The 20,369-nt window shown below is 42.3% G+C and overlaps 1 protein-coding gene across 3 annotated transcripts; it reads left to right on the top strand.

Moving 5' to 3' along the window:
• The first annotated feature begins 519 nt into the window (after positions 1–519).
• On the top strand, positions 520–15,622 carry LOC134303830 (uncharacterized). Of its 3 annotated transcripts, none has more exons than XM_062989279.1 (13): positions 520–592; positions 3,906–3,999; positions 4,090–4,248; positions 5,788–6,169; positions 9,546–9,614; positions 10,651–10,811; positions 12,076–12,150; positions 13,577–13,741; positions 13,861–13,935; positions 14,967–15,011; positions 15,138–15,245; positions 15,376–15,402; positions 15,477–15,622. In XM_062989279.1, the coding sequence occupies exons 6-13, from the start codon at positions 10,793–10,795 to the stop codon at positions 15,530–15,532; spliced, it is 570 nt and encodes a 189-aa protein (XP_062845349.1). In that variant the 5' UTR covers positions 520–592; positions 3,906–3,999; positions 4,090–4,248; positions 5,788–6,169; positions 9,546–9,614; positions 10,651–10,792; the 3' UTR covers positions 15,533–15,622. The 3 variants fall into 3 exon arrangements, with proteins under 3 accessions (XP_062845349.1, XP_062845348.1, XP_062845350.1); XM_062989278.1 differs by having other exon boundaries at positions 529–592; positions 15,099–15,245; XM_062989280.1 differs by lacking the exon at positions 13,577–13,741 and having other exon boundaries at positions 540–592; positions 15,099–15,245.
• Positions 15,623–20,369: the final 4,747 nt, after the last annotated feature.

Raw genomic sequence — 20,369 nt, forward strand, 5'->3', positions numbered from 1 at the left:
GAGAAAGACAGACAGAAACAGGCAGAGACAGACAGATAGATAAAAAAACAGACAGACAGGCAGAGACAGACAGAGAGAAGAGACAGACAGGAAGGCAGGCAGTCAGAGAGAGACAGACATGCTGATAGACATACTGATACAGACAGACAGAGATAGAGAGAGGCAGACAGACAGAAAGACAGACAGAGAGAAACAGACAGACAGAGAGAAAGACAGACAGGAAGGCAGGCAGTCAGAGAGAGAGACAGGCATACAGATAGACATACTGATACAGACAGAGACACAGATAAAGAGAGGAAGACAGACAGAGACACACAAAGAGAAAGAGACAGACAGAAACAGACAAACAGGCAGACAGACAGACAGACACAGCATACATGCATCAAATGAATGTATGTAACACACACACAGTAAAGCTGACCCTCATGTGTTGTATAGGCTAGCATGAATAGACTGTGTTCAATGGGACTGATGTGTAGACTGATACAGATACTTTAATCATTGTTCTGCCCTATAATCAAATTGCATTTCAGTGTCAGCTTTTGGACAGATGACCTTATATTCTTATAACAATTCTGGAGGGAAATGTAAGGTAAGGGTCACTGCTTTTAGTCACCTGAAGCAGATTTTGTTTTATTTTTGGTTATTCTCAAAGAATCTCCTTTTATTTTGATCTCTAAACTTGAACATACAGTATTTTGCAGGTTGTGAGATTTTACTAGAGTCACAAGTAACATAGATGGTCAAATACAATAATGAATTAGAACTGCTATGCTACTGAATGTAATATGTCGTGTCCGAATACAGCTGGGAATACATTTCAATGTCAAGAAATAAAGAATTTACAATACACGTACGTCTCTTGCTGTGATCTAGCACACTGTTTACTGTATAACGTGGTAAAGTACATGAGTGGTTTAGTTTGATTTGTTTTCTATGGCTGGCATAAAATAGTGATCAATTACAGTCAAGCCGGAAAGTCTGCACACGCCTTTCACCTCCTCTATGTTTTATTACGTTACAGACTCATTCTATAATAGATTGCCTCAAACATCTACACACAATCGCCTAATACTTGGTTGATGCACCCTTGGCAGCAATTACAGCTTCAAGGCATCTTGGGAAAGAAGCTACGAGCTTGGCACACTTGTTTCTGGACACCTCGTGGCATATCCTAGCAAGCTCCGTCAGGTTGGATGTGGAGCGTTGGTACACAGCCATTTTCAGCTCATTCCACAGATGTTTGATTGGATTCAGGTCTGGGCTCTGGCTGTGTGAACCTTCGCCCGAGTCTGGGGTCCAGAGCGCTCTGGAGCAGGTTTTCTTCAAACGTCTTGGTGTACTTCATCGGCTGCATTCATCTTTCCCTCTATCAGGACTAGTCGCCCCGGTCCAGCTGCTGAAAAACATCCCCACATCATGATGCTCCCACCGCCATGCTTCACTGTAGGGATGGCATCAGCCAGGTGATGAGCTGTGCCTGGATTCCTCCAGACGTGACGCAATTTTGGTTTCAGACGTCCCAAGTGTCCCGGAAGTTCCGGGAGTCTCCCGCATATACATAGCGGCTCCCTGATGCCGGCAAGTCAGATAAAATCTCCCAGAATCTAGAACGAGCGGCCAAGAGCGACACACACACACGCAGGCGACACAGACTTTATTCCCGATCGCGTATTAACTCCGTTATCTGATATACAATCTAGCGCACTGTGTAGGAAACATAAATCAATTGTCTAATATACTGTCTAGTGCACTATGTAGGGAACACAAATCATCATCTAGTTATACTTTCTATGTAATGAACATGAATGCGTTATCTAATACACTATCTAGTGCACTATGTAGGGAACATAAATCCGTTATCTGATATACAATCTAGTGCACTATGTAGGGAACATAATTAATTATGTAATACACTATCTAGTGCACTACGTAGGGAACATAAATTCATATCTAAAATACTATCTAGTGCACTATGTAGGGAACCTAAATCCGTTATCTGATATACAATTTAGTACACTATGTAGGGAACCTAAATCCGTTGACTAATACGCTACCTAAAGCATCATGTAAGAAACATAAGTCTATTATCTAGTACACTATCTAGTGCACTAAGTAAGGAACATAAATTCTTTTCTAATATACAATCTAGTGCACCATGTAGGGAACATAAATCTATTATCTTTCACACTATCTAGTGCACTATGTAGTACACATTAATGTGTTTGTGATGCGAACAGTTAGCTTAGTAGCTCAGTTAGCAGCTTCTAAAAGTTCTGTTATCACCCATATCCTTTGGTGTGTGCAAGAGGTTTTTTAGGGGTACCTCCCTGAAATGAGTTTTTGCAACTTGGGATGTCTGGTTTCATCAGACCAGAGAATCTCATGCTTTCTCATTGGTTTGAGAGTCCTCTAGGTGCTGTCATGTGCCTTTTAGTAAGGAGTGGTTTCCATCTGGCCACTCTACCATAAAGCCATGATTTGTGCAGTGCCTGGATGGTTGATCTTCTGATAGGTTCTCCCATCTCCACAAGGATATGCCGAAGCTCTGTCAGACTCTGTCACGTTCCCACTCCCAAAAAATGAACCTAATCTATTATAGAATGAGTCTGTAATGTAATAAAGTATGGAGAAGGTAAAAGGGGTGTGCAGGGTGTTTGTTTCTGAGATACATTCTCTCCTTCGCTAATCACCTAAACTCTTAGCGTGCTGACACCCTGCTCAGCACTCTACACTGTTTTGCTAATGATTGAATCGTGGCAAAGCAAAGTGGGAAAAATCAAAGGAATTTCAATTAGCAATCAGCTTTCAGTGGGAGATTTAGTGCACGTTTAGTGCAAGCAGGTTTTGTAAATGAGTACGAACAGCTGGTTTGCTAATGCAGCCGCTAGAAAACATACTGCAGCTAAATAAAATAGATATTTTGGGGGATTGATTTACAGTTGATCAGTTGACATCAGATATCATTGTGTGCTTAATAAGAGGTTCTGCTTTATTAGCGTTTTAAGTCCCGAATCATTACGACAAGGCTAAGCTAAGCTAGTAGGAACTGCTATATACAATGATCAGCCATAACATTAAAACCACCTCCTTGTTTATCAGCTCCACTTACCATATAGAAGCACTTTGTAGTTCTACAATAACTGACTGTAGTCCATCTGTTTCTTTGCATGCTTTGTTAGCCCCCTTTAATGCTGTTCTTCAATGGTCGGGACCCCCACAGGACCACCACAGAGCAGGTATTATTTAGGCGGTGGATAATTCTCAGCGCTACAGTGTTGGTGTATTAGTGTGTTGTGTTGGTATGAGTGGATCAGATACAGCAGCGCTGCTGGAGTTTTTAAATACCGTGTCCACTCACTGTCCGCTCTATTAGACACTCCTACCTAGTTGGTCCACCTTGTAGATGTAAAGTCAGAGACGATCGCTCATCTATTGCTGCTGTTTGAGTCGGTCATCTTCTAGACCTTCATCAGTGGTCACAGGACGCTGCCAGGGGGCGCTGTTGGCTGTATATATATTTGGTTGGTGGACTATTCTCAGTCCAGCAGCATTCCTGTGTCTGATCCACTCATACCAGCACAACACACACTAACACACCACCACCATGTCAGTGTCACTGCAGTGCTGAGAATGATCCACCACCCAAATAATACCTGCTCTGTGGTGGTCCTCTGGGGGTCCTGACCATTGAAGAACAGCATTAAAGGGGGCTAACAAAGCATGCAGAGAAACAGATGGACTACAGTCAGTAATTGTAGAGCAACAAAGTGCTTCTATGTGGTAAGTGGAGCTGATAAAATGGACAGTGAGTGTAGAAACAAGGAGGTGGTTTTCTTTCCTTAATCTTCTGTGAAGCTTTTTGCTCAGATTAAACTTCTGGTCTCACTTTTACTTCCTTGCAGTGGTGTGTCAGTCAGGACCAACAGACTGTAGACTGTGGAATGGATCTTACTTTCTAAGATAGTCACTTTTATCTATGTCAAAAAGCAATACGTGGTAACTCTCCAAAGCTTTATTCAGTACATTTAGGAATAGGTAAGGACACTAGTCCAGATTTTTGCTAAATCTGCTGATGTTTGAGTTAAGGACAGGTGGATGAAATGAAAGATCATGACCTGATCTCACTGATGGAAAGGAGCAACATCTGTTTTAGTGTCTCTGGATGTGTGAATGCAGCAGGAACTACAGATGAGCCAGACATTCTACAATACAATCGCAAAGCCTCTCACCTATAAAGGACAGATGGTATGATGTGTTTCGTATTTTATATTTTGTCAGTCAGTTTGTCATCCCAGTACATCCCAGTAAAAAAAACATGATTTTTTGCAATATTTTAGAGTTTGGGGAGTGATTGTGATGCGCTGCATTAATCTTCCCCTCTATCAGGACTAGTCGCACCGGTCAGCCTGCTGAAAAACATCCCCACGGCATGATGCTGCCACCACCATGCTTCACTGTAGGGGTGCCTGGATTCCTCCGAAAAGTTAAATTTTGGTGTCATCAGACCAGAGGATCTCATGGTTCCGCATGGTTTGAGAGTCCTCTAGGTGCTGTCATGTGCCTTTTACTGAGGAGTGGCTTCCGTCTGGCAACTCCACCATAAAGGCGTGATTTGTGGAGTGCTGCCTGGATGGTTGATCCTCCAATAGGTTCTTCCATCTCCACAAGGATACGCTTGAGCTCTGTCTGACCAATCAAAATTACCATTGATCCCAAAATTTTTATGTTATATTGGGGACAAGGTCAAGGCTTTGTTCAGGCCCCTGGAACCGTGTTTTGCCGCGTGTTCACAAAAAAGGAAACGGACCCATCACAAACTGATGCCACCAAATTGGAAGCACATAATTAATTTATATACCTGCTAGCATAACAGTTTCAATTAACAAGAAACACAACATTATTAAATACAGTGGTACCTTGAAACTTAACGTCAATTGGTTCTGGTAGTGGCGTTGAGTTTAAAAATTGTTGAGTTTTTTTATTTGTATTTTTTGTATTTTGCCCCTTTTTCTCCCCCTTTTAGCGCATCCAATTGTTCAATTTGCATCGTGCTTCCTCTCTGTCTACGCCGAAACCTGCCCTGACCGAGGACATCGAAGCTAACCCATATCCCCTCCGAAACATGGGCAGCAGCCGGATGCATTTTTGCCACCTAGCGTTGCATGCGGAGAGACACACCCTAAGGGCACTTGTGTCGTAATCGCATTCTGACAGAGAGAGAGCCACATCTGGTTCTTTGTCCCGCCCCCCAACTGAGCAACCGGTCGATCGTTGCTCATACAGCCACCCAGCCTCGAACCAGTAAGGCAGAGCTGGATTTGATACCATGTACTCAGAATCCAGCTCTGGTTGCAGCGTGTCTTTTTTACCGCTGCGCCACCTTTGTTGAGTTTTAAGGTATTTTTACCCATAAGGATGTATGGGAAACTTGTTAATGCGTTCCAACTTGCTCGATCTTGGAATTTATGAAAAATTTCTGGGGGTACCACTGCATATAACATCTTAGTTTTCCTGCTACACCCTGACAATGTGTCCTACTCAACCCTGCTACTCAATACCTTCTTCTCCTCACTTTCCTGTGCCCATCAACTGACCATCTCTGCTCTTTCTCCCTCAAACAGGTCTCACTGTCAATGTAAATTAATAGGATATTTATGTTTGTATTGTTATGCTAGTCAGCCTCAATACAAAACCAAAAGCAGCAAACCTGTCCTGGTCATGATCCCCAACATCCAGTATAATAGCAACTTTGTGCACGTACAAATTTTGGTTCATGTGTTTCAGCTTCAACTGCCAAAGTATTTAAAAGTACTTAAAAATCCCAACACAAGGAACACGCCAGATTGCCGAATATTCTACGCCAGATGTTTGGAGAGTCATCAGTGACCATGATCGCATTAAAACCTGATATAAAGCAAATCTTTCATAATGAGGAAGATTCCTGCGTTTGCCCAGCATGAAGCATCTCAGTGGCATCGTTTGCACACCTGGATGTGTGGCAGTGATTTGTCCTTTGTGAAAATCCGGCAGCAGAAATGAGGCCCGTGAGTCATGGGTAAAAGAGCGGAGTAGCAGATGGTGGCCTTTCACTCGACTGAATCAGGGAATTTCAAGCACTAATTATCAATGGTCAGCATGCTGAAGAAGACAAAAAAGGTCTCCTGAGGTTGGTACTCGGTTTCTTTTTCCCAAGAGCTCATCAGGTTTAGTTTGAGACAGTGTTAGAGGAGATTATGCATTGAACTAATATACACCGATTAGTCATAACATTATGACCAACTTTGCAATATTGTGTCTCCCTTTTGCTGCCAGAAGAGCCCTGACCCATCGAAGGTGTGCTGTAGTATCTGCCACCTGTAATTGTAAGGTGGGACCTCCATGGATCGGACTTGTTTGTCCAGCACATCCCACAGATGCTTGATTGGATTGAGATCTGGGCAATTTGGAGGCCAAGTCAACACCTCAAACTCGTCGTTGTGGTCCTCAAACCATTCCTGAACCATTTTTGCTTTGTGGCAGGGCGCATTAAGATGCTGAAAGAGGCCACAGTCATCAGGGAATAACGTTTCCATGACAGGGTGTACATGGTCTGCAACAATGCTTAGGTAGGTGGTACGTGCCAAAGTAACAGCCACATGGATGGCAGGACCCAAGGTTTCCCAGCAGAACATTGCCCAAAGCATCACACTGCCTCCGTCGGCTTGCCTTCTTCCCATAGTGCATCCTGGTGCCATGTGTTCCCCAGGTAAGCGACACACATGCACTCGTCCATCCACGTGGTATAAAAGAAGACGTGATTCATCAGACCAGGCCACCATCTTCCATTGCTTTGTGGTCCAGTTCTGATGCTCACGTGCCCATTGTTGGCACTTTCGGCGGTGGACAGAGGTCAGCATGGGCACCCTGATTGGTCTGCGGCTATGCAGCCCCATACACAGCAAACTGCGGGCCAGCCTTCACTCCCCACATGCATCATGACCCTGTCGCCGGTTTACCACCGTTTATTCCTTGGACCACTTTTGATAGATACTGACCACTGCAGACCAGGAACACCCCACAAGAGCTGCAGTTTTGGAGATGCTCTGACCCCAGTCGTCTAGCCATCACAATTTGGCCCTTGCCAAAGTCGCCCAATCCTCACGCTCGCCCATTTTTCCTGCTTCTAACACATCAACTTTGAGGATATAATGTTCACTTGCTGCCTAATATCACCCACCTACTAACAGGTGCCGTGATGAAGAGATAGTCAGTGGTCATAATGTTATGCCTAGATAAAAGTGTCTGCTAAAATATCCCAAACATGTAATAGGAATAAAGAAATAGTTATAAAGTAATACAGTATATCGAGAGGATGTCTTGTGTGTCTGACGCCATGCGATAAAAGTGCCACACCGTCCATGGTGTGTTGTCCTGCCCCGCGGCAAATGTTTTTGGGTTGGGTTGGGTTGGGTGGTACCATTCTACTCCCACCCTCACAAGGATAAAATGGTTAGTTAAAACTAATGAATGATAAATGACTCCTGCACCATGCAGAGCCTCCTGGCGATTTCATTCGCTCCTCAGGGCTGTTGAGGGGAACAAGAAAAGACAAAAAAATCAATTACTTTAGAAATAAGAAACAAAATCAACCAATTTCACGCACAGGAATCCAACACTACGCAGTGGGTTTCATTTCTAGTAGACAAATAAAAGAAAGTGTTTGGAACAGCAGCAGGTCATTAAGCATGACTTTTTACAATCATGTTTTAATTTACTTTTACATTTATTATTTTGATTCATTATTTGTTAGTGCGTTTAACTCTGAAGCTAAAATTGTCCCCCTTTTGCTGCCAAAACAGCCCTGACCCGTCGAGGCCTGGACTCCTCTAGACCCCTGAAGGTGTGCTATGGTATCTGGCACCAAGATGGTAGCAGCAGATCCTTTAACTCCTGTAAGTTGTGAGGTGGGGCCTCCATGGATCGGACTTGTTTGTCCAGCACATCCCACAGATGCTCTGGGGAATTTGGACGCCAAGTCAACACCTCAAACTCGTTGTCCTGCTGAAAGAGGCCACAGCCATCAGGGAACACCGTTTCCATTAAAGGGTGTACATGGTCTGCAACAATGCTTAGGTAGGTGGGACGTGTCAAAGTAACATCCACATGGATGGCAGGACCCAAGGTTTCCCAGCAGAACGTTGCCCAAAGCATCACACTGCCTCCGCCGGCTTGCCTTCTTCCCATAGTGCATCCTGGTACCATGTGTTCCCCAGGTAAGCGACTCACACGCACCCGGCGTTACATCCACGTGATGTAAAAGAAAACATGATTCATCAGACCAGATTCTTCCATCGCCCCGATGCTCACGTGCCCACTGTTGGTGCTTTCGGGGCCGGACAGGGGTCAGCATGGGCACCCTGACTGGTCTGGGGCTATGCATCCCCATACACAACAAACTGCGATGAACTGTGTATCCTGACACCTTTCTATCAGAACCAGCATTAACTTCTACAGCAATTTGAGCTACAGTAGCTCGTCTGTTGGATCGGACCACACGGGCATCATTGAGTCTTGGCCTGCCCATGACCCTGTCGCCGGTTTACCACTGTTCCTAACTTGGACCACTTTTAATAGATTTTGACCAGTGCAGACTGGGAACACCCCACAAGAGCTGCAGTTTTGGAGATGCTCTGACCCAGTCGTCTAGCCATCACATTTGTCCCCTGTCAAACTCGCTCAAATCCTCACACTTGATCATTTTTCCTGCTTCTAATACATCAAGTTTGAGGATAAAATGTTCACTTGCTGCCTAATATATCCCACCTACTAACAGGTGCCGTGATAAGGAGTAAACTAAATGACAGATAGATAGGAAATGTGTATAAGAGAAGAGAAATGTATACGATTATATAATAAAAAGGACTGATGGATAGAGGAAGACACTTAAGCAGTGAAATGTGAAAATAAGAATCTCTGTCAGTGCTGTATCACCTTTCTTAGCATTTAAGGTGTGAATAAGGGTGCCACCTGTCCTCTCTCTTTGCACTGTTAACCCTCCTCATTAGGCGTCCTCATTAGTGCCAATCTCTGGCATTACATCAACCCAGTTTTACCCAGAAGCCAGAAATTATTTAGAATACCAAGGATGTAGAATTTTTACTGTATCTAAACTGCAATAAAGCAAGGTTCTCATCCCAGATCTCTATCATGGTATTTAACTCATTTGGGACCCGACTTCCTTCTGCGTCACCATGCCAACACTGGACAAGAATAAAAACATACTAAATCGAACCTGGATCCTGTTTTGATGGTTCATTCTGTGACCCTTGTTACAATCTTGGATGTTAAAGGTTGAGGGTCTGTTGAGGCCAATCAAGCTATAGGTCACACTTTACTTTACTTAATGAAAGACTTAAGTAATTAATAGTGGGTTAATGAGGTATCTCCTGAGTGCGCTCTTTCAAGGCCTGCGCGAACTGCTAAGACAGAAAAATCAAGAAGCGTAAAGTGTGACTCTGAATTGTAAATACTGAAGCTGCTCTCATGTTTGTCTCTCCTTACAGGATACGAATATGCAGATCAAATGCACACACTCAGTGGCCACTTTATTGGGAACATCATACTAATACTGGGTAAGATTTTGTGTTGTTGTTGTGTATGTGTGTGTGTGTGTGGACTGGGAATGGCCCCTATAATCAACAACAGTATTGTATTTTATTTCATTAACCTCTGTATCCTGGTTAGGGTCATGATGGGTCCTGTTCTACTGGTCCTTGTTTCTACACTCACTGTCCATTTTATCAGCTCCACTTACCATATAGAAGCACGTTGTACTTCTACAATTACTGACTGTAGTCTATCTGTTTCTCTACATGCTTTGTTAACCCCCTTTCATATTGTTATTCAATGATCAGGACCCCCACATGGTGGTGGTGTGTTAGTGTGTGTTGTTCTGGTATGAAGTTTTGGAGTTTTTAAATACCGTGTCCACTCACTGTCCACTCTATTAGACACGCCTACCTAGTTGGTCCTTCTTGTAGATGTAAAGTCAGAGACGATCGCTCATCTATTGCTGCTGTTTGAGTCATCTTCTAGACCGTCATCAGTGGTCACAGGACGCTGCCCACGGGGCGCTGTTGGCTGGATGTTTTTGGTTGGTGGACTATTCTCAGTCCAGCAGTGACAGTAAGGTGTGTCTTATCCACTCGTACCAGCACAACACACACTAACACACCACCACCTTGTATGTCAGTGTCAGTGCAGTCCTGAGAATGATCCACCACCCAAATAATACCTGCTCTGTAGTGGTCCTGTGGGGGTCCTGACCATTAAAGAACAGCATGAAAGGGGGCTAACAAAGCATGCAGAGAAACAGATGGACTACAGTCTACACTTACTGTCCATTTCATCAGCTCCATTGGGGGCTGTCCTCAGGTACAGTGGCCCTAATACCTAGTCATATTAAATTATGTGGAGTTTAAATTCAGTGTAAATTCAGTTTACTTCATGTATATTAGGACCCTGTGTGTACACATTGATTGTACACCATGCAATCCACGTACAGATATGTTGCAGTACTTGTGTGTGTGTGTGTGTGTGTGTGTGTGTGTGTGTGTGTGTTGGATTCATGTGTTCTACCCTGATAACTGTGTGTTCATGTTTCATCAGATAAAAAAAGCTAGAATGCACGACTTGCAGTGTGATTTCAGAAAACCACCACTTGTTTTTGTCCTGTGAGGGTACAGACTGCTTGGTGATCTCTGAATCTTACAGTTTTAGTCTTCATATTCCATCTGCAACAACACAAACAATGGAAAATTCAACAACAGGTGAGAGTTTAATCTGTATTATTATTATTATTATTATGATTATTATTATTATATTTCTTTAGAATTCATTCATAATCATTTATTAATTCATTCACTCATAATAAATACTGTATTTCTCTGAGCTGCACTCAACTGAGGCTTTGAGGCATGCTAAGCTATTCGTAGCACACATTAGCATAGCAGCTAATTTATTTCCTCTCACCTGAGGGCATTTGTTCCAGTTTTGATTTGTGTGGAAATGAGCAGGTAAATCAATTACGTAAAACTAATTACAGACGAGCACGGGGCATTATGAGATGGTGGCGAGTCAGCCGCTAACCTTGTTGCCATGACGGCTGCTTTAAGGTGTTATTAATGAAGAGATAATGAAGATTATGTCTTAGACTTAGATATGTAATGGCTCACAGCTCTAGAAAAGGTTTGAGGGGCTTTTTATACAACCCCAAATCAGTTTTGTCTGCTCAACTTCATTTCATTTGTTAATATACAGTAGATCCATCCCTGCATTTCAGGCATCCAACACATTCCAAAAAAGTTACTACGGGAGCAATTTAGGGATAGTAATGAGGTGAAAAAACTAAATAATGATGTGATTCCAAACAGGTAATCATGGTTTGGTACAAAAGCAGCATCCAGGATGAGCAAAGATGATCAGAAGTTCTCCAGTTTGAAAGATTGGAAGGGATTTGCATATTTCTCCCTCTACAGTGCATAATATCATGACATGATTCAAGGAATCGGGAGGAATTTCAGTGCGTAAAGGCCAAGGGCGCATACTTAAGCTGGACGCCCATGGGCTCACTGGGCTCGGAGGCATCTAGGATGGACCATCACACAGTGGAAACGTGTATTGTGGTCAGATCGGTGCCAAGACGTCTTTTAAGTGTGGTGAAAATGAATGGCAACATTACAGTGGTAAATGCTTTACTGTCCCAACTTTTTTTGGAATGTGTTGCAATGAAGTTGGCCAGACAAAACCTTAAAATATCTCAGGTTCATCCAGCATTAGAACTGACTTTCAGATCTATTCCAGACTGCCTTACTTTAACACCATGTTGTAGGTGATGTAGTTCTTGGGGGGAAGAAGCTTTTTTGTGAAGGGTACAGAAGGTCAGAACACTTCCACTTTATTTACAATTCACACTTTTTCCCAGGGCATTGTGGGACACGAATGTGCACTTTAGCTTCTGCCAGGTGTGTTGTTATGAATCTCAGTCATGTCGTAATAATGTATGTAATAATACATATGTGAATATATTTTTAGCTTCTCATCATACCACTGAGATGCCTCCAAGTCATCTTAGCACCACCCTAACCATGAACACCATGAATGAGATGGGTAAGTGTACAGGCAATAAACTTTACAGTAATAATAAAACAATCTGTATGTGTCATATTTATCATACTGTATATATAAAACTGAGCAGAAGAATTGTAAGTTAAACGTGATCATGAGTATAAGCGTGTTTTCTAACCCACAGCAAAACATTAAACAAGATCCGATTATATTAGTGAGTCTACAATCTTCTGTGGAATGATTTTGACATGGTACAACTGGCAGTCAGACCACACAACTGATGCTATTGACCTAGCTGAGCAGGCATAACTGACCATGCCTGACAGAAGTGTAAATGACCTTTGCCAAGGGCACTGACACAGCCCCATACCGTGACAGACCCTGACTTTCGGACTTGTTCCTGAGAACAGTCTGAATGCCAGGTGTGTTGTTATGAATCTCGGTCATGTCGACACATTCTCTCATCATACAAGGTCAGGAGAACACAAACCCTTCCGTTCACACGGTTCACCCCTTTACCAGCAGACGCCAGCCAGACGTGTGGACCAGTCTGAAAAGAGAGATGGTATAGAAGAGGGGGTCATGAGAGGAGACAGAGGCGATGAAATAAATGCAAAAAAACATAAGAAGAACGTGTGTGTGTGTGTGTGTGTTGGATCATTTGGGAGTGTCAGCTTATCTTAGTGCAGTACGAACACTCTTGTCCCTGCAAACACTGATAAACCAACCACAACCGTCCATCCCTCTCTCTCTCTCACTATATCTCTCTATTCCCACCCCCCATGGTGTGCGTGTGGTGTACTTCTACCTGATTGATTAGTTTTACCCTATTGTTTATGCTTATAGGGTCATAACTAAAGTGTGCATTGTTGAACAGATGCTACACAAGAGGAAAGTGTTGAGTCTGCATTATTCACACATTTTCACATACATAACCTGTTTAGCGTAATGCAGGGTGTATGTGTAGGTGTTACACTTTGCCTTGTCTGCACTTTATTATTACATTAAGAGCAGAAATCCGGACATTCTTGCATATCTCTAACTTCTATTGAGTTGTAGGCAAAGCAGCCCAAAACTATTATGCCCCAGCAGGTCTTTTATAGACGTCATTCTTCATTACTGCTGCAATCACAGTAACTAGTGAGTAACCAGAGAGCAGTGCATGACTCTCCGTACATGATTCTGCTCTCTGTATGAACCGCAGCCATGTGGAATGGTTAATTTGTTATATATACTGAAACGGCATGACATTATGACACCGAGGTCAGTATCAATGGTCAGTATCAATCAAAAGTGATCCAAGGAAGGAACAGTGGTAAACCGGCGACAGGGTCATGGGCGGCCAAGGCTCACTGATGCACGTGAGGAGCGAAGGCTGGCCCGTGTGGTCCGATCCAACAGACGAGCTACTGTAGCTCAGATTGTTGAAGAAGTTAATGCTGGTTCTGGTTGCCTCCAAACTCCCCAGATCTCAATCCAATCGAGCATCTGTGGGATGTTTTGGACAAACAAGTCCGATCCATGGAGGCCCCACCTCACAACTTAGAGGAGTTAAAGGATCTGCTGGTAACACCTTGGTGCCAGATACCACAGCACACCTTCAGGGGTCTAGAGGAGTCCATGCCTCGACCGGGTCAGTTACAGAAACAGAACCAATGTAGAAATGATTAAAATTCCCAGATGCATGTTGTTGAATTCATCTGTATAAGGTTGTTGCTACTGATAATAATACATATGTGAATATATTTTTAGCTTCTCATCATACCACTGTAATGCCTCCAAGTCATCTTATTACCACCCTAACCATGAACACCATGAATGAGATGGGTAAGTGTACAGGCATTAAATGTTACAATAATAATAAAACAATCTGTATGTGTCATATTTATGATACTGTATATATAAAACTGAGCAGAAGAATTGTAAGTTAAACGTGATCATGAGTATAAGCGTGTTTTCTAACCTACAGCAAAACATTAAACAAGATCCGATTATATTTGTGAGTCTACAATCTTCTATGGAATGATCTTGACATGGTAAACTGCCAGGTGATGCTATTGACCTAGCTGAGCAGGCATAACTGACCGTGCCGGACAGAAGTGTAAATGACCTTCGCCAAGGGCACTGACCAACCCATACCATGACAGACCCTGACTTTCGGACTTCTTCCTGATAAGTCTGGATGGTCCTTTTCGTCTTTGGTAATTTTTTCCAAAGAAGACATGGAATGCTGATTCATCTGACCACAATACACGTTTCCACTGTGTGATGGTCCATCCTAGATGCCTCTGAGCCCAGAGAAGTCGACACCGCTTCTGGACATGGTTAACATAAGGCTTCTTTTTTGCACAGTAAAGTTTTAAGTGGCATTTGTGCATGTTTTCCAAAGAAATCCCTCACCCATGTGGTTATATCAGCTATTGTTGAGTTGTGGTTCTTGATGCAGCGCCGTCTAAGGGATGGAAGATCACGGGCGTTCAGGTAAAGCTTGCGCCCTTGGCCTTTACGCAATTCCTTGAATCGTTTGATGATATTATGCACTGTAGAGGGAGAAATATGCAAATGCCTTCCAATCCTTCTTTGAGGTACATTGTGTTTAAACACTTCTAGCCCTAAATTGCCCCCGTCCCAACCTTTTTTTGAATGCGTTGCAGACCTGAAATGCAGGATTCAAGTTGAGCAGACAAAACAGGTAGACGATGTAAATGTAAGGAACACTGCGTTTTTACTTTATTTGCATGTTCCATACTGTCCCAACTTTTTCTGATTTGGGGTTGTATTTTATTGCAATTAAATGTATTATTGTTAATAAATGTACTATTTAGCTTATATCATGTTATCCATCTTTTCTATTTCAGTTCACACTCACGTCAATGATGCATCACTACAGGTGATCATGTGGGGTAAGAGGGTTCCACTTATTCGATCTGGCTCATGTTATTAAGATTCGGTTGTTTTTCACCTTTATATCCATGCATGATATTTTGCAGGTGCATGCGCGTCTCTCATCACCATTCTGTTTATATTAGCCGCTGTGCTGCTACGCTACGTATGTCATCACAAAGGATCGTATAAGACACATGAACCCAAAGATGAAGAAAATCCAAAAACAGATGTGCAAGACTCCTCAGATGAAGGTTTTTGATTACTTTTTTTCTGATTGGCAATATTAGTAAATATTAGTACCGTGTATGATACAGTAGCAGTAAATGGTAATATTATGGTACTAATCATGGTGCGGTTGACATGGGTTTGTTTTTGCTACAGAGGAGGCTGAACCCAGAAAACAAGAAGGTATTAAACTCATGTTCATTTCTTTTTGAGTTATAATTAAATATATATTTATTGATTTTTTTTCTTCTGTTCAGAGTGCATCTCGAGCAGTGGTTCAGCCTTTCAAGATGACACACCAGAAGACATATAAATGTTTGCTGCAAAAAGATATTTCATGTCTGAAATAGAGGTTTTAATATTAGTGTGTTTATCGTTTAATAAAAATACCTCTGACTTCTTATTTCCTGAGGTTCATCCATTTTACATACAGAGTAGACCATGGTGCTAAACATACAAACAAACCGCTGAGCAAGTGAATGAATACACAGCTGGCAGCCTGTCATTTAGTATTTTATGCAACCTAAAATACTTTCTAATTTAAACAGGGGCGGCACGGTGGCTAAGTGGGTAGCACTGTCGTCTCACGGTGTCCGCGTGGGTTTACTCCGGGTGCTCCGGTTTTCTCCCACAGTCCAAAGACATGCAAGTGAGGTAAATTGGAGACACGAAATTGTCCAAGGCCGTGTTCGATATAACCTTGTATACTGATGAACCTTGTGTAATAACTACTGTTCCTGTCATGAATGTAACCAAAGTGTAAAACATTAACGTTAAAATCCTAATTCACAAAACAAACAGAATTTAAACAGACTTACTATTTAAAGCACTGGGACTTGAGAGGTAAGGGACTTGTTCATTTGTCCAACAGTGACCTGATTTATGAAAGTCAACACACTTTCATTTACGTATTTGTGTATTCGATAATCTTGCTCATGTTGATAAATGACTTTTATTTTTTTTGCCTCAGCATCATAGCATATTTCAACCCAGTTTAAAAAAAAAGTCTAAATGTTGTATTAAGAAAATAGTCAGATAGTCAGAAGCTCCACATGTATCTGTGTTTATCTGGATTTTTCTACTGTTTCACTTTTAAACTTGTGTTACAGCTCAGGGTGCTGAGGAAGTGTGAGAATCAGCTTTTTTTCGAGAGAGTCTAAAACGTGTATTGTTAAAAAGCAGCGTAAAAGCTAATGTGCCGCTTCTCAGGTGAATGTGCCTTTACTGAATGGAATACAGTAGTCCAGGATCAAGCATCTCCACAATTAAGAAGCATAAGGAAACAATTAGGAAATAAAGGTAAAGTGCAGGTTTAGTGTATTTTTTGTATTGATTTTTAACTGTTTTTTAATTGTATTTCAGTGTGTTTATATTATATTTGTGTTATTTTCATTGTATAAGTGTCAAAAACAACCCCATTAACAGGTTTCCCAAACATCCGTATGGGAAAAATACCTTAAAGCTCAACGCCTTTTAAACTCAGCGTCACTCCCAGAACTAATTGATGTTGAGTTTTAAGGTACTGCTGTATTTTAAATAATTGTAAAGATCTCATTCATTTTCTTGCAATTTAAATAGATTTTTGTTATAAAACTTATTATAAAACTATGTTTTTTGTCTGATCTGATTAAATAGCCTTTTTAAATTTGGAAAATGTTTATACTATATATTTAGGGGTTAAAAGGGACGTTCGTTATTTCGTCGTATATGCTACTAACAAAACTGTTTCAAAAATTAATAAAACACTTGCAACTTATGATGCAAGGTTTAATAATCTAATGCAATACTTCACTATAGAGTTCATGATTCGATTATACATAAGACACCCGAGGTTCAATAACAGTATAACAGTAAAACTATTTATGACCTCAAAACTCAAGAGCAGTGAACAACAAATCTATTTCCACTCAGATAAACGTGCAGCAGAATGATCACAGCTATTAATGGAAATGACACTCTGTTTCCCCTTCTTCACATCTGAGTTCCTTCCTGTGAGGACACACATAGAGAAAATGGAGACAGATTATTAAGAATCAACACCGAACACACACCCAGCTCCGGAATTGTTAGCATCTTGGGTAAAAACGGCTAGCATTCGCTTCTAAAAATGTCTTCTCTCGCACACACCAAAGGATATGGGTGATAACAGAACTTTTAGAAGCTGCTAACTGAGCTACTAAGCTAACTGTTTGCGTCACAAACACATTAATGTTCCCTACATAGTGCACTAGATAGTGTGAAAGATAATAGATTTATGTTCCCTACATAGTGCACTAGATTGTATATTAGAAAGGAATTTATGTTCCTTACTTAGTGCACTAGATAGTGTACTAGATAATAGACTTCTGTTTCTTACATAATGCTTTAGGTAGCGTATTAGTTAACGAATTTATGTTCCCTACATAGTGCACTAGATTGTATTTTAGATATGAATTTATGTTCCCTACATAGTGCACTAGATAGTGAATTAGACAATTGGTTTATGTTCCCTACATAGTGCACTAGATAGTGAATTAGACAATTGGTTTATGTTCCCTACATAGTGCACTAGATTGTATATCAGATCACGGATTTATGTTCCCTACACAGTGCACTAGATAGTGAATTAGACAATTGATTTATGTTTCCTACACAGTGTGCTAGATTGTATATCAGATAACGGAGTTAATAAGCGATCGGGAATAAAGTCTGTGTCGCCTTGCGTGTGTGTGTGTGTTTTCGCTCTTGGCCGCTCGTTCTAGATTCCGGGAGATTTTATCTGACTTGCGGGCATCAGGGTAGCTTTAACTGTAAGCTAACTTACCCTAGTGCTAGCTGTACATGTTTTGCTTTGTAAGCAAATTTATCTGCTGTGGTTTTAAATGTACATGTCAAGGATATGAGGATCTGATTATATCATGTTATGTTTCTCTTAACTGTGTTTAAATGTAGCCTCTCCCAAACAGCGGTAAAACACGCTAGCACACCAGAGCTGAGATTTCAAACACATCGTTTCGAGTCTCTGCTCTGCCATCCTGCTGGGCTGGGCTGGGCTGGGCTGGGCGGCTACATGAACGACGATTGGCTGTTGTTCACACAGGGTGGGCAAAAGACGCGAAGGATGCGGCTCTCCGTACACAAAGCTGATCCGCACATGAACTCGCCTCGTGCAGGTGAAAAGATGCAGTCGGTGCTGCACACGTGTCGGAGGGGGCGTGTCAGTTGCGAAGCGCCTCAGTCAGCAGTGGAGGGTTGTATCGCTACAACAGTGGGAACAGTTTGGGGATGGCCTCTTCCTGTTCCAACATGACTGCGCACCAGTGCACAAAGCAAGCTCCATAAAGACACGGATGAGCCAGTTTGATGCGGAAGAACTTGACTGGCCTGCACAGAGTCCTGATAGACTCCTGATAGAACATCTTTAGGATGAATTACAGCGGAGACTATGATTAGAGCCGGGCCTTCTCGTCCAACATCAGTGTCTGACCTCACAAATTCGCTTCTGGAAGAATGGTCAAAAATTCCCGTAAAGACACTAAACTAACTAACACTAAACCTTGTGGAAAGCCTTCCCAGAAGAGTTGAAGCTGTTATAGCCGCAAAGGGTGGGCCGACATCATATTAAACGCTATGGATTAAGAATAGGACTCAAGTCACTGAAGTTCATATGCGTGTGAAGGCAGACGAGCGAATACTTTTGGCAATATAGTGGCATATGCTTTATGTCTGTATGTATAAGAGAGAGTGAGCGTGCACTGCACTGCACTGCATTTATCATCAAGCATTTAAGGTCACCATTAAAGTACGCTCGCTCCCGCGCTATCCATTTCCTCTGGAGCATATTTCATCCGTGCGCTGTTTTCTCAATGAGATAACGCCGTAAACGCATGACTACCCAAGAGAGAGCAAAAGCAACCTGGGGGGTGTTGATCAGCCAGTCCAATTTGCACTGTACTTCCCCTTTTATCACTCTCAGGAAGGAACATGCTTAATATGAAGTGCTCGCTGCTCGGGTGTTTGATTTTCTCCCCAGTGAAGGTTTGAACAGTCATCACTTTTCATTCCGAGTTTGCTCAGAGATGTCCGATATCTCACACACACACACACACACACACACACACACAGTGGGGAGAATAACTTTCACTATTTATTGAATATCACTTATCAAGTTCAAAAGTACACAGCTGAACTGCTGATGCTCGGAATAATGAGGACTGCAGGAGGAATACGCCTGTGTTAACACCCTAATGCCACTATAAACACTCAGTAACAAATCTGAAATGGAAATAAGACTATGCTAATATACTCACTACTGGGGCTCGGCATTACAAGTGTGATTGTAGTTCTTTGACCATATGTGTAAACTTGATTTCAGGTTCTTATATTATGGCAATGGCAAGAAAGAGCACAAGTTCAGCATCTGCAATGCCAAAAGAGTGAGTAAAAGAGAACTCATTTACCACTTTGTAATGTTGCTATTCCTTTTCACCACACTTAAAAGACGTTTTGGCACGGAGGATACCAAGCGATTTAGTGTTTCAGCTTTTATTTTGTCCCGTTCTTCCTGCAAACACGTCTTAAGATTCGTTTCTCCACACATTCTCTATTGGGGACGGGTCAGGACTGCAGGCAGGCCGGTCCAGTACCCGTACCCTCTTCTTCCGCAGCCGTTCCTTTGTAATATGTGCAGCATGTGGTCGTCCCTGGAAAAGATGACGTCTTGAAGGCAGCACATGTTGCTCTAAGATCTCAATGTACTTTTCTGCATTAATGCTGCCATCACAGAAGTGTAAATGACCTTTGGCAAGGGCACTGACACACCCCCATACCATGACACACCCTGGCTGTATGGTCCTTTTTGTCTTGGATCCGGAGCGTCTTGGAATGCTGATTCATCTCACCACAATACACGTTTCCACTGTGTGATGGTCCATCCCAGATGCCTCCGAGCCCAGAGAAGTCGACGCCGCTTCTGTACATGGTTAACATAAGGCTTCTTTTTTGCACAGTAAAGCTTGACAAAGGTTTGCCAAAGTAATCCCTCACCCATGTGGTCATATCAGCTATTGCTGAGTTGTGGTTCTTGATGCAGTGCCGTCTGAGGGATGGAAGATCACGGGCGTTCAGGTTAAGCTTGTGACTTTAGTCTTTATGCACTGAAATTCCTCCTG

Source organism: Trichomycterus rosablanca, chromosome 27 (assembly GCF_030014385.1).
Source record: "Trichomycterus rosablanca isolate fTriRos1 chromosome 27, fTriRos1.hap1, whole genome shotgun sequence".
Taxonomy (NCBI): Eukaryota; Metazoa; Chordata; class Actinopteri; order Siluriformes; family Trichomycteridae; genus Trichomycterus; species Trichomycterus rosablanca.

What these genes read in the sequence shown, in the direction of transcription:
- LOC134303830 (XM_062989278.1), top strand. An exon ending in GAACACCATGAATGAGATGG is followed by an intron (nt 13,936 to 14,966) that starts GTAAGTGTACAG and finishes TTTCTATTTCAG; the next exon opens with TTCACACTCACGTCAATGAT. An exon ending in TGAACCCAGAAAACAAGAAG is followed by an intron (nt 15,403 to 15,476) that starts GTATTAAACTCA and finishes TCTTCTGTTCAG; the next exon opens with AGTGCATCTCGAGCAGTGGT.